The 14,796-nt window shown below is 35.1% G+C and overlaps 1 protein-coding gene and 1 long non-coding RNA gene across 3 annotated transcripts; one reads left to right on the top strand and one right to left on the bottom strand.

Annotated features, from left to right (window-relative positions):
- Positions 1–1,075: 1,075 nt before the first annotated feature.
- On the bottom strand, positions 1,076–4,353 carry LOC107963558 (uncharacterized). 2 transcript variants are annotated; one of them, XR_005916998.1, is made up of 5 exons: positions 3,804–4,353; positions 3,385–3,476; positions 2,582–2,674; positions 1,927–1,998; positions 1,076–1,507 (listed from the first exon to the last, which is right to left on the bottom strand). It is a non-coding gene; the product is annotated as an uncharacterized lncRNA (long non-coding RNA). The 2 variants fall into 2 exon arrangements; XR_001701973.2 differs by lacking the exon at positions 3,385–3,476 and having other exon boundaries at positions 3,804–4,349.
- Positions 4,354–13,371: 9,018 nt separating this feature from the next.
- Positions 13,372–14,710, top strand: LOC107963298 (GATA transcription factor 11). Its single transcript, XM_041100072.1, has 3 exons — positions 13,372–13,440; positions 13,680–13,976; positions 14,037–14,710. The coding sequence occupies exons 1-3, from the start codon at positions 13,372–13,374 to the stop codon at positions 14,379–14,381; spliced, it is 711 nt and encodes a 236-aa protein (XP_040956006.1). The 3' UTR covers positions 14,382–14,710.
- Positions 14,711–14,796: the final 86 nt, after the last annotated feature.

Below are 14,796 nucleotides of genomic sequence, written 5' to 3'. Positions count from 1 at the left end.
ATTAAATATAATTTATAATCTACTTTATTATTTTTAAATTGCAATACATATTTTAATGTGCTAAAATATCATTACTGGAACAAATAATTTAATTATTCTACAATTAAAAAATATTACCAATAATAAATAACTTGAGAATTATATTTTGCATAAACATAATTTTCATATATTAACAAAAGGTTAAATGAAATTCATGAAATTCTATGTCATAATCCATATGTTATACAGTTTTAGAACATCAAAAAGTTAGAAGATTGTAATGACATACCATCCCAAATATTACAAACAGAAAAAGTTACAAAAATATCATCAACAGAAATAAGAAGTTTAATGGTCAGCAAGAAATCTTCTGACCCATTCCAACAGCACATCATAAGGTAAACTAAAGAAAACGAGCATTTGAGTTGGATGATCTGGAATTCATAGTTAAAATCCAAGCAACTAATCTCTAACGCTCTCATCCCCACCTAATCAAAGGTAAAGTCACTGCCTTTCATCTTCCAATACAACTTAAGCATGGGATGAAGAGTGTTTCCATTAATTATGGATGAAAAATGAATGTATTTTCTCTTTTGAGATGTTTTTTTTCTATTTTTACGCTCAATCTTTCTATTTTTATGCTCTACTAAATACATTCAAAGTTTATAAGCAAATTATCTTAACATATATGTGGTTCTTAATAGTTGGAAATTAACTAAATACAATATTAAGTATACTTACAAGAGATGATATTTAATATGGTTACACATATATTATGACACCTTGTAACTTTTGCATAGATAAAATTACAGAATGTATACAAGGTTGCTTTTTCCATGTCATTCTTTTTTTTTAAATCTCTTTTTGGATATCAATTATTGCAAAAATATCTTTATAAATTATTTGGAGCAGATTATCTATAATAATATAATTACCCTTTAAAATGCACTAGACCCTGCAAATAGTATATCAACAGACAAAAATGTTAAGTTTATTCAAATAATAATAATAGAGCGAGTATTTAAATAACAATAATAAGTTATCTTTAAAATTACATTGTATAAAGATATTTTGAAATAATTTTAAAAAGATATCATGGTCTTCAAATGAAAACTAGATAAAATAGTTTAACTTTGAAAGTCCGTTATGTAGAGGAAAGTCGTGCATCAACTACGACATCACAATTGAATTTGTCTTAAATCTTCATACATTTTCCCAAAGCAGTCTCTCATACCATTTGAAGACTCCCATTCATGGTCTCCAAATAAAAACTAGATAAAATAGTTTAACTTTGAAAGTCCATTATGTAGAGGAAAGCCGTGCATCAACTACGACATCACAATTGAATTTTTATCTTAAATCTTCATATATTTCCCCAAAGCAGTCTCCCATACCATTTGAAGACTCCCATTCAAGATATTGAATATGGCATGTGAAAGAACCAACTTATTTGATTAAAAGCACCAACATATATGCTTCACACAGTACTTTGCACAAATAGGAGTAGATGTAAAAGCAAAATCAATCACTGTAAACATCATTAAAAAGGCATTGTTAGCAAGTCAAGATCTATGATCCAAATATAGAAAAAACGCCAACAAGACACATAAAAAACAGAGGGAATCGATTTAACAGATAACTATGGATTTAATAGTACCTGTCTTTACAATTAACCATAAACCGCAAATACAACTAAGCAAATGAGATTCAATTATTACAATTTAAATATAAAATAATAGAATTCAAATACATGAAAAAAGTTATTACTATCTTTCCTGGTTGAAGGTGTATTTACAGCTTTTATTTAGCACTCATGAAACTTAGTAAGGGTGAGATTCCTAAGGCAAGGATATCTATTGCATCAAAGAGCAATCTATGGATATGGAAATTCCCACATATAAAAAACACATAAGAGAATTACAGGCCCTAAATCCAGAGATGGCTTACCTCCTCCAATATCCTAAAAACTTCAACTATCGATGCTGCCTTCCTTTGATGAAATGACAACGGCTCCCAATCCTGCACATTACAAAAAGTAAGATGTGGTTTAACCATTGTTCCAGAGTTCCGACAATTTTAATTTGAAACAACTCATGATAACTGTCTATTAGTAAGACAAACACAAGATACTTATACTTCATATATTCAAACATGTTATCATATATCAGCATCAAATCCAATTAAGGATACAAACAACCTACCTTGGCTTGAAAGGTAGGTCAAAATCATCATCTTCTGTCACTCATTGACAAAAGTAGCTCAAGAAAATAGAACCAAAGGGATTTGTGACCAATATTTTTAGAGGGAGAAAGCAAAGAACAGAGGCAAGAAGAAAGAAAATATGTGTGAGTCTATGCAATGAACACAAAAAAAAATTAAACAACATCAAAGACACAACAAATAAGAGCTACAGACCAAGAAAAAAATAAGTCAACAACTTCAGTTGTCAATATGAGTCTATCAAATGTTTCATTTTCTCACTTTTGTCTCAAAAAATTCATAACCATGTACAGGTACAAATCTATACAGTCTCAGTATGAATTGATACCATCCTACTATACAGAAAAAGAATAAATTAATATAATCCTACTATGGAACTAACCTCAAGTTCCAATGCTCTTCTTGTCCATTTCAGTATGTGAGTATGCTGACCAATCACCCAATCAATAATTAATGGCCCTGAGACTTTTTCAATCTGCACACAAGTAAATCAAAATTAATACTCCACTTAGTCATCAAGATATTATCTAAACCCATACATCAAAAGCACTTTCTTTTGGAAATGTTTAGCTCCTAAACATTCCTATGTGGAACATTTTCCAACCTGCACGATACCATTACCCACTCCACTACTTGCATCAACCTAAATAATATCTGATGCACAAAGAAAATTATGTTTAAGATCATCATTAATCCTAAATCAAAGTTTTTCTTTTATAACCAGAAGTCCAGAAAACAGCAACTGAACCAATAAACAAAATCATGTCCAGCTGTTGTCTGTAAAGTGCACCTCTCTGTATTTCAGTTAACATGTTATTCTTAAAAAAGGACCAAATAAGGATTGAATGACATGATATCGATCACATTTAAATTAAGATCCAGGGGGCTTTAAAAAAATGATAGAATGTTCAAATATCAGACTAATAAAGTTCAAAAAGTATTTAATCCTTAGAGAAAAACAATTGCTTCTCCATTAAAAAGAAAACACTAGCTAGTAATATGTGAATCATGAACAAAGAATAACACCAGAAAAGAATAAAAAAAGTAATATTGCAGGAAGCAAACAACGAGGAGAAATACAATAACAGATACAAGATAGAATGATAATGCAGAGACATAAGCTTACAAACATGATTCAAAACACTTTGATAAGTAATACAATATCATAAAAAGCAAACAAATAACCTGATAATGGTCCAAATATATATGGTCTAGGAGAATGCTGCACTTTTTGTTCCTCAAGAGCAGAAGTATAAAGTATTTAGTTAACACAAAACCTGACACCACAAAACGAGGGTTTAAAAAAAGCACCTTATTTGCCTGGACAAAGTATTTATACAAGAAAGCCCTCGTTTCTCCCAAAAAGCACAAATACAAACAAAATAAAGCATAAAAAATAGTAAATACATTTTCATCCCAAAATTTTCTTTATCCTAGCTTCGGTAATGAAAAAAAATCATAACCAACAAGAAACGAAATGTCGATTTACCAAGAAACTAATGAACTGAAACAATCGCACCAAAAACTAATCGTATTTATAAAAAAAATTGCAATAACACCCATTAAAAATGCATGCAGAGAGGAAAGAAATAGAGATTACTCACAGGCCTATATATTTGGGAAGCCACTACAACCACACTTCTCTTATAAGAGAAAATAGAAGCTACAAGAAATTGCAGCTTCAATTGCCGCTTCAATTGGGACAGAGATCTGAGACGGTGGAGTCGGCGAAAGATGCCAAGATGAAAGTGAAACGGGAGCGGGTGGAGGTTTGGTTCGCTGGCAGCTTCTGTTGATGTTGAGAGGGAGAGGGTGGAGGTCGATTTCGGCTTGGGAGGGTAAAATAAAGACTTAATAGCTAATCCTTACTTTTGGAAGGGAATACAAATCGGCGCTGAAGCAGAGAATTTTAAGAATACGTCCATAACGTAATAAGCCCGTATTAGGGCATTACACCAGACCAAACATAAAATTAAGTGGGGTCCACAGATGGTACAAGTTTTTCTAGAACTATGCATTAATTTTAGTGAAGGTATTATTTTATTTTACTCGGCTGCTTTAAACGTGAGCCTCACAGTAGATTGAAAAGGAAAAAGAAAAGGGATTACTTGTTTTCCGCACTTAAATGATGATGTTGTACAGTTTAAAAGTTCCTTTCAGCTGCTTTGATAGGATGTTCCTTTACAAACACACGTTTCACCCAATCAATTATTTGCCTGCAATTAATATTAAATAATATTTTACACGTGATTATTTACATTTTAACTGTGTTTATAAAACATGGAAAAGGTGTTCTGGTTTCGTGGTCAAAGGTCTACAGATGTATTGTAGGGTTGTTATAATTTTTGTGGAAACAGAGAACCAATCTGTACTTAAAAAAGTAGAATCTAGGCCTCTAAACCGCCAGTTCACAATTTGGCAGGTTGTCCGTTTCAAATATACATATCTATTCATAAAAAACTAAATTATCCTAAAATAAATTTAATCAGTTTTAGAAATATAAATTAAATTATAAATGGAATAAAAAATTCAACTAAACTGAATAATTTATGATAATATTTGATTAAAAAACATTAGAATCCAAATAGATTTTTTATTTTCTCGGAATTTCTTTAAACTCTAATAAATCTCTTACCAATCCAATTATCTATCAGAATCTTTTACTGCTTACGTAAATGAGTGAAAAAGAAAAACAAAAATCTTACAATAAAAGGAAATAGGATAAAATCAATTTTTAAAAAATATATAAAAAAAAGAGGAAAAAGGGACCACAGGCATGTGAGAAGCTACAACTAAATTATATTTGCAATACCAAAATGACAATGATTTGTTTCTCTTCCTCCAACTCACTCCATCTCCTCTCGTCGGTGATCTCCTCCACTTTTTTTCTAATTGCTTAATATATTATTTGGTACCTATATTTAGCTTCAATACTGAAATTTTTCTTTGTCTCATACAAGTGCCTAAATTTAACTTTAATGTTTAATTTAGTTTCTGAAATTTTCTTTTGTTCCAATTAAGTACCTATATTTTTTACTAGATCATACATGTCAAATATTTTGGGCCATAAAATGTTGTTTAGTTTGGATGCTAAATTGTATATTGAAACCAAACTTAAGTACCAAATTGAAAAAAAAACCAATTAACAAATTAAACATTAAATAGCAAATGGTATATTAAATTTATTAAAAATTTAAAATCACATTTATATTCTTTTCAATTCAAACAATTATGAGTTATAAATACAGATTAAATCAAAATCAAACATGAATGGACTAAAAATCATATTTACATTGCACATACGTAAATTACCAAAAATTTTAATTTCTTTTCTATTTCAAACCCCTTTTTTAATTTTTAATCATAACCTTATTTTCGTCTTTCCTTTGGTTTGAGTAAAAAAAAAAATACCAATACTATATTTTATCAAAAAATCTACTAGGGGTTACATTATTAATTTTTCATCTAGATACTTAAAGTTTTCTTAATAAAATCTGATATTTAAAGTATTAATTTTCTTTCATTTTACCCAAAAGCATAATACCTACCAATAAGAGTGTGACATGTGGTATTGTTTGAGTAAAACGAGATAGTTTAGATACATTTAAATAATAATAATAATAATAATAGTAATAATAATTTAGGTATTTAAGTGGAAAAGTGGTACAGTGTGAGAGGCAATTTTGTAGTTAAGCCAATTAATAAATAATTGACAGATGAGCGGTCATGAAAAGTGAAACCGTACAGTCACCTCCATGTGCGTCCTCCCACATTAACTTTTGCTCCCTCTCTCTCACACACACAAAATCCGTAAAAATCCCAATGTCAGACACAGTAATATCATCTCCTCTCTCATTTTCTCTCATTTTCCTCTAATCCAAACAATGCCTCTCCTTCAACTCTCTCCTTGAAACAAGGTCCCCTCTCTCTCTCACTCTCTCTCTCTTTGCATTTTGTTTTTCTTTTCCCTGTTCAGAGAATAAAAAAACATTTTAAATGTTAGCATTTCATTTGCATTTTTTCTTTCACTTTCTCCTCTACAGTTTAGCTTTGTTCTCTGTTTGATAACTCAGGAAATGAAGAAAATGGCACTTGGAACTCTTTTCTTTGTAATTATTTACTAATTGTTAGAAATTTCATTTTGCTACATTTTTATTTTCCATGTAAACAAGCTATTGAAATTATTATTACATTATTTGGTTAAAATTTTTCATGCTAAAATGACGACTTAACTGGTTCTCTAAGATATTTATTTCCTTATATAAAACCCACCTAAATAGGTTGTTTATTTATTTATTTGGTTAAGCTTTCACACCTAGGAAACTTTATTTTTTATTAGTTTAGTCTCCTTAATTTCTTCAATTTTTTTATATAAAATAAATAAGTTGTTGCTTGCTTTGCTAATTAGGCTACTTGTTTAGTAGCAAATCTAAAAAGAGATATTTATTTCCATATATAAAATCACCTGTATAGGAAACTTTATTATTTTTGCCTTAAATAGTATCCTATACTCCTTAATTTCTTAAAAAATAATTTTTATAAATAAAAAAGTTATTGCTCAAGACATTATTGCTTTGTAAATAATAATAAAAATGATAAAAGAAAAGCGGAATGTTAGCTAGAGAAGCTGATTTCCATATTGGATAATAACTTGTTACAAACCCCCTTTTTGTAGGCGTTTAAATTAAATTTTCCACTTATTTTGTCATAAATGTTTACATTAAACGCGTTTTTATTATACCTTTGTATATAATAGTAATTAACATTCATTTTTTTTTCTTTATTTTGTGAACAGAAAAATAAGGAAGAGCAAAATCAGAGAAAAAAACTATGAATAATTCTTGGTTTAACAAATGCTTCGATGGGTTTGGGGTCAATGATGGTTTATTTGACGACGTAGTGAAGTATTTAGATTTCCCATTGGAAGATGTTGAAGGAACGGATGATGATGGTGCTAGTGGTGAAGGTGTTGTAAAAGATTTTCATCTGCCTCTCGGTGATGTTGAAGATAAAAGTTATGTTGGTGGCGGCGGTGATGATGGTGGTGAAGATTGGGATTGTAACTTCCAAAACTTGGAGCCGCCTGTTGGGAAGAAACCGAACAACCGAAACAAAGCGAAAGCACAACCGGTGTTCTTTCTCTCCTTATAACTCCTGTAAAAATTATGGCAAGCACAATAGCACAAGATATGTTCTCTAGCAACCTTAATCAACCACAAATCAACTAATGCAACCACAACAAAAATAAATAGAGACACCGATATTTTTACGTGGAAAACCCTTCTAAATTAAGGGTAAAAACCACGGGACTTTAGAGTCCGATAAAGAGCTCCACTATCATCAAATGTTCAACTACAAGATCACAATATCAAGCCTACAACAAGCATTCAACACCGACAAGGCTAACAACATGTAATCTTTAGCAAAAGAGAGAAAAATGAGAGAACATCACCAAAAACGTAGCTGCTGAAAAATGGGTATTTCCGACGCTACAAGACTCGGATGAAAAATCCGACCGTACAAAGTCAAGAACACCTTATCACCTAGCTGCTGTCCAAAAATCAGCTCAATCGAACCACGGATGGACCTTCAATCGAAGAGTTGATCACTGCTGCACCAAGCTTGAAAAACTGATTTTTCTATTCTCTTTCTCTCTATTTTTTTTTTTTTTTTTTTTTTAGCTCTCTGCTAAAATTTTTGCCCAACACCCGTTAAAAGAACCCCAAAGTGGCTTTTGACAAAACCAAAGAAGGGACAAAACATTATAGCATAAAATATGGGTTTCCCACATAGTGGGACCCATACCCAACAAATCTCCCCCTCCAACTATGTGGGGAATGCCTCCATACCGGAGGTCAAACAACATGCTTCAAACTTTCCTCTTGGTAAGGCCTTCGTCAACATATCAGCACCATTATCATTAGTGTGTATCTTCTCAAGCTCTAACAGCTTAGCTTCAAGAACATCTCGTATCCAATGGTACCTCACGTCAATATGCTTAGATCTAGCATGAAAAGTTGAGTTCTTACCAAGATGAATAGCACTCTGGCTATCACAGTACAGGACATACTTCTCCTGAGTAAAACCAAGCTCATGCACAAACTTCTTCATCCAAAGCATCTCCTTACACGCTTCGGTTGCTGCAATGAACTCTGATTCGGTGGTGGACAATGCAACACACTTTTGCAGTCTCGATTGCCATGCCACAGCTCCCCCTGCATAAGTGATTAAGTAACCTGAAGTAGATCTCCTCGAGTCAATGTCTCCGGCCATGTCTGAATCTGTATACCCAACAAGAACAGGTTTCTCATTGCCGAAACAAAGTTTCATGTTGGAAGTGCCACGAAGATATCTCATAATCCACTTCACTGCATTCCAATGCTCTCTGCCTGGATTAGAAAGAAACCGACTAACTGTACCAACGGCATAAGCCAAGTCTGGTCTCGTGCAAACCATTGCGTACATCAAACTACCCACGGCTGAAGAGTAAGGAATTTTCTGCATCTCTTCCTTCTCCTTTTCTGTGGAAGGACTATGCTTAACACTCAATCTAAAGTGCATAGCAAATGGAGTATTCACCGCTTTAGCTTTGTCCATACTAAACCTTTGAAGTACTTTCTCAATGTACCTCTCTTGTGATAACCATAATTTCTTGGCCTTTCTATCACGTGTCAGTCTTATGCCAAGAATTTGCTTTGCTGGCCCCAAATCCTTCATTGCAAAGGATTTACTCAACTCTTGTTTCAACTTCTCAATTCTAGAAGCATTCTGACCAACAATAAGCATATCATCAACATAGAGCAAAAGAATAATAAAATCATCACCAGAGAATCTCTTAACAAACACACAATGATCAGAAGTAGTCTTCTTGTAGCCTTGCTCCCCCATAACAGACTCAAACTTCTTGTACCATTGCCTTGGAGCTTGCTTCAAACCATACAAGCTCTTCTTCAATCTGCACACATAGTCCTCTTTCCCTTGTGCAACAAAACCCTCTGGCTGCTCCATGTAAAGCTCTTCTTCCAAGTCACCATGAAGAAAAGCAGTTTTCACATCCATTTGTTCAACCTCTAGGTCATAACAAGCTGCCAAACTCAGTATAGTTCTGATAGAGGACATCTTCACAACCGGAGAAAATATTTCTTCAAAATCAACCCCCTTTTTCTGAGTATAACCCTTGACGACCAATCTAGCTTTGTATCGTGGAGATGAAGACTTCTCTTCTTGCTTCAACCTGTAAACCCACCGATTCTTCAAAGCTCTTTTGCCCTTAGGCAGTTTCACCAATTCAAAAGTATGGTTCTCATGCAATGATTGAAGTTCGCCTTTCATCGCTTCAACCCACTGATCTTTGCATTCACTCTCCATAGCCTCTTCATAACATTCAGGTTCTCCCCCGTCAGTCAAAAGAACATATTCATCAGGAGAATACCTGACAGAAGATCGTCGATCTCTAGAAGACCTTCGAAGTGGAACTGCTGGTGGAGCTATAGGTGCTTGTTGTTGATCATTCACAACATCATCCATGGGAGTATCAAAGTCACCTATAGTCTGATGGTCACCACTAACATCACCATGCACATCATCCTGGATAGGATCTGGTGAAGAGTCTAGGGGAACCGGATTCACATCGATCAAGTCACCACTACCTTGTGAATCCACTTTCTCCGTCTTATCAATGTCATCAATGGTCTGATCCTCAATGAAGACAACATCTCTGCTTCTCACGAGTTTCTTCTGAACTGGATCATAGAGTCTATAACCAAACTCACCATCTAGACCATAACCAATAAAAATGCATTGTCGAGCCTTGGCATCCAACTTGGATCTTTCATCCTTTGGAACATGAACAAATGCTTTACAACCGAACACACGTAGGTGATCATATGACACGTCTTTACCAAACCAAACTCTATCTGGCACATCACCTTTCAAAGGAACACTAGGAGACAGATTTATCACATGTGTCACTGTATTCAAAGCTTCAGCCCAAAACGGTCTTGGTAACTTTGCATCTGACAACAAACATCTGACTCTCTCAATCAATGTTCGGTTCATTCTTTCAGCTAACCCATTTAACTGTGGAGTCTTTGGTGGTGTTCTCTGATGTCTGATTCCCTGTCGCAGACAATACTCATGAAACGACCCTGTGTACTCGCCACCATTATCAGTACGAATGCACTTCAACTTCTTCCCAGTTTCCCTTTCAACTGATGCTTGAAACTGTTTAAACACCTCAAAGACTTGATTTTTAGACTTCAAAGTGTAAACCCATAGCTTTCTTGAACAATCATCAATGAAAGTCACAAAGTAAAGTGCACCACCATGTGATGTTACTTTTATCGGACCACAAACATCTGAATGGACCAACTCTAGCAACTCTGATTTCCTATGAGGAGGATGGCTTCTAAATGAAACTCTTTTCTGCTTTCCTGCTAGACAATGAGCACAATTCTTCAGTGTAGCATTCTTTAAACCTGAAAGTTGATTCTTCTTCGCTAAACAGTTAAGCCCCTTCTCACTCATGTGACTGAGTCGTTTATGCCACAACTCACTTGAGTTGTCATTCAGTGTCACATTCACCGTCTCTCGAGAAGTCAAAGCTTGCATCAAGTACAAATTTGAGCTCTTCTTTCCTCGAGCCACAACCAATGAGCCTTTAGTCAGCTTCCACTGCCCTTCACTGAAGGTGTTACAGAATCCCTCATCATCAAGCTTTCCTGCAGAAATCAAATTCAAACGGACATCCGGTGCATGTCTGACATCCTTGAGAGTTAACTTTGTTCCGTTGTTACTTACCAAGCTAACATCTCCCATACCAATAACCGAAACCAAACCATCATTACCCATCTTCAATACCCCAAAATCACCAGGAGTATAAGATGTGAAGAATTCCTTCCTCGACGTGACATGAAGTGATGCACCAGTATCAATCACCCAACTAGTCTCGTCGCATGCTAGGTTGACCAAATTCTGATCACAAATAACTAACAAATCTTCACGAGTAACAGTAGCAACACGCTCGGATTTTTCATCGTCATTCCGGTCGTGTTTATCACCACCACTTTTGTTCTCTTTCTTCCACTTGAAGCAATATTTCTTGATATGGCCTTTCTTACCACAATGATGACACTCAAGATTCTTGTATCTCGATCTTGACTTGCTTCGGCTTTTATCTCTACCCTTTCCATCTTTGTCTCTGTTTCTCCCCCTGTTCTCGATAACCAACACCTCGGACTGTGATGTAGAACCCTGAGATCTTCTTCTAACCTCTTCATTCAACACACCACTCTTAGCCAAATCCAAAGTAATAATACCCTGTGGGGCAGAATTAATGAGTGAGACTCGAAAGGTCTCCCAAGAGTCTGGTAGAGTAGCAAGCAACCAAAGTCCTAAAATCTCGTCATCAAATTTGACACCCATACCAAGCAACTGATTCATCATACTCTGAAATTCACTAACATGGTCAGCTATAGACATTCCTTCTTTATATTTCAGCGCCATCATTTTCTTCAGCAAAAATAACTTGTTATTGCCCGACCTCGAAGCATACAAGCTTTCAAGCTTCTCCCACAATGTTCGAGCATGTGTCTCCTGATCAATGTGATTGTAAACATTTTCTTCAACAAATTGCCGAATAAAGCCACACACTTGTTGATGCTCAAATTCCCATTCTTCATCACTTTTCGAATCGGGTTTTTGAGTAGTAAAGACCGGAAGATGCAAAGCCTTCACAAACAACAAGTCCTTCATTTTATTCCGCCAAAGTTGATAATTTGTGCCATTCAACATAATCATCTTGCTCGTATTAATTTCCATAATTATCTGACACAATAACCAAGCTCTGGTACCAGTTTGTTGGGAAGAAACCGAACAACCGAAACAAAGCGAAAGCACAACCGGTGTTCTTTCTCTCCTTATAACTCCTGTAAAAATTATGGCAAGCACAATAGCACAAGATATGTTCTCTAGCAACCTTAATCAACCACAAATCAACTAATGCAACCACAACAAAAATAAATAGAGACACCGATATTTTTACGTGGAAAACCCTTCTAAATTAAGGGTAAAAACCACGGGACTTTAGAGTCCGATAAAGAGCTCCACTATCATCAAATGTTCAACTACAAGATCACAATATCAAGCCTACAACAAGCATTCAACACCGACAAGGCTAACAACATGTAATCTTTAGCAAAAGAGAGAAAAATGAGAGAACATCACCAAAAACGTAGCTGCTGAAAAATGGGTATTTCCGACGCTACAAGACTCGGATGAAAAATCCGACCGTACAAAGTCAAGAACACCTTATCACCTAGCTGCTGTCCAAAAATCAGCTCAATCGAACCACGGATGGACCTTCAATCGAAGAGTTGATCACTGCTGCACCAAGCTTGAAAAACTGATTTTTCTATTCTCTTTCTCTCTATTTTTTTTTTTTTTTTTTTTTAGCTCTCTGCTAAAATTTTTGCCCAACACCCGTTAAAAGAACCCCAAAGTGGCTTTTGACAAAACCAAAGAAGGGACAAAACATTATAGCATAAAATATGGGTTTCCCACATAGTGGGACCCATACCCAACACCGCCGCCCACTAATGTTTTGGCCGGCTTGTCTTCTGGTTTTTTGTGGCGATTTTTTCAGTGATACTTTGGAGAATAAGTTTCCAGTTTCTGTGAGTTACCTTTGTTTCTCCTTATGCTAGTGATGTCTAATGATATTTATGGAGTTATTAGTTACTATGCTTTAGTGTGTATTAGATTAGTGTTCTGTGTTTTGGCTATACAGTTTACAAATCTAACATGTGCATCAATACATGTGCACTTTCAGGATGTACTTCCCAGAAAGCAACCATTAATAGGCAATATGTTAATTATTCGTTAGTCTTTGTTAAAAAGCAATGTTATGCAAAACAATTTTGTTTCGTCGGAGTTGTGCAGTGTTTCTCAACCTCCTTGTAGTTATTAAACATTAGGCTCTTTATTGACAAAATTCTTCTGTGAAGGATGCTCTGGGAAAAGCTTTGGTTAAAGCTGGTTATATGGTGTGACAAAGAGTTACAAATGAAAATACTTGATACAATAAGAGCATGAGGCATATTATGTGCACTGGTGGAGTCATGCTGTTATAGTGTGGTACATGTTTTTGGTCAGAGAAAGCAAGCAGGCTAATCAATGCTTGGTTTGCCTTACCAAGAAATGCAGTTGATTGTGACTCTCTGGTTACTGTTCAATGGCACAGTGGTTCTTTTTAAGATAAATTTTAGTATTAGAGATTCATGCAATTGTTCTAGTAGTCGATGGTGTTTTCTAGTATCATTTTCAATTGGATCCTCGTACAGCCACTAAAATGAATGACTAATTCTTTAGAGTTTATTTTTTCTTCCTATCCCTTTTATTTATTTATTGTTAAGATAGGAGTAAATTCTTCCTTAACCTCACATCTGACTTATTGCTTAATTCTTCTTCCCTTTTGTATCTAGTGTGATGAGTCTTCAGAGCTAAACCAGTTGTCAGGCATTACCAAAGCATCCTCCAGCAGAAGCACTACTACCCTAAACGGAGAATCTGTGGATGTCAAAGGTTCAACCTGGTTCCAGACTTCTAGTCCAGTGTCTGTACTTGAAACCAGTAGCGCTTGCTCATCTGCAAAGCCGGCACCTATCAACCCTAAGCTAAGTTTCCTGGTGAAACGTGACCGAAGCAAGCGCAGGCGAGCATCTACCTTTAACCTGCAGTTCACATTGCCTTTCATATCCTCCACAGGATCTACTTCCTTGGTTGGTTCTGAATCAGAATCAGAAAGCCATTTAACAGAGAAATCTGCCAAAAAGAGATAGAAGAAAAAGAACCTGACATGGCTTTCAGGTTCCTGTGAGATCGACAAATCCTCCTCCGAAGAGACTGCTGTTGTTAGGAAATGTACGCACTGTGAAGTTACAAAAACTCCACAATGGAGAGAAGGACCCAAGGGTCCAAAGACCCTTTGTAATGCATGTGGGGTTCGCTACAGGTCTGGCCGCCTCTTTCCAGAATACCGTCCTGCTGCAAGTCCTACATTTGTTCCATCATTGCACTCCAACTCTCACAAGAAGGTGATAGAGATGAGGAAACAATGCCAAGCTGCCGAAGTCGGTAACACCATCTACGGTGTTAATTCCACCAGAAATAGAAATGCGGTTTAAATAGCAACCGCATTGATGATTATTAGTTTAGCAAGCATTTAGCAGGGAGCTTCCTTGTTCTGTGTTTTACTATTACTATTGTTATTATCATTATTTTCCTTGTTTGTCAGTGTGTACATTAGTGGAATAAGTAGGATGTTAGATGATGACATGTTTGGTAGGAGTAGGCAGAAAATATAAAATCAGAGGGAAGTGGAGGGTGGATTTTCAAATTAGGGTTAGTGATTGGTAATGCCATTTAGATGTTCTTTTTAACATGTTTGACAGTATCAGGTCTCACCCTATTCATTTATTCTTCTTAAATGCAATTAATTTAGTCTCTTTCTCCATATTATCTTCTATTCTTCCACTTCTCCCATACTCACCCAATCGTCCTCAAACTCTGCAATCCATACACTATGGTTTGGAACAAATT

The sequence above is a fragment of the Gossypium hirsutum genome, chromosome D08 (genome assembly GCF_007990345.1).
Source record: "Gossypium hirsutum isolate 1008001.06 chromosome D08, Gossypium_hirsutum_v2.1, whole genome shotgun sequence".
In the NCBI taxonomy this organism is placed as follows: domain Eukaryota; kingdom Viridiplantae; phylum Streptophyta; class Magnoliopsida; order Malvales; family Malvaceae; genus Gossypium; species Gossypium hirsutum.
This window is presented reverse-complemented; position numbering and strand designations above follow the sequence as displayed.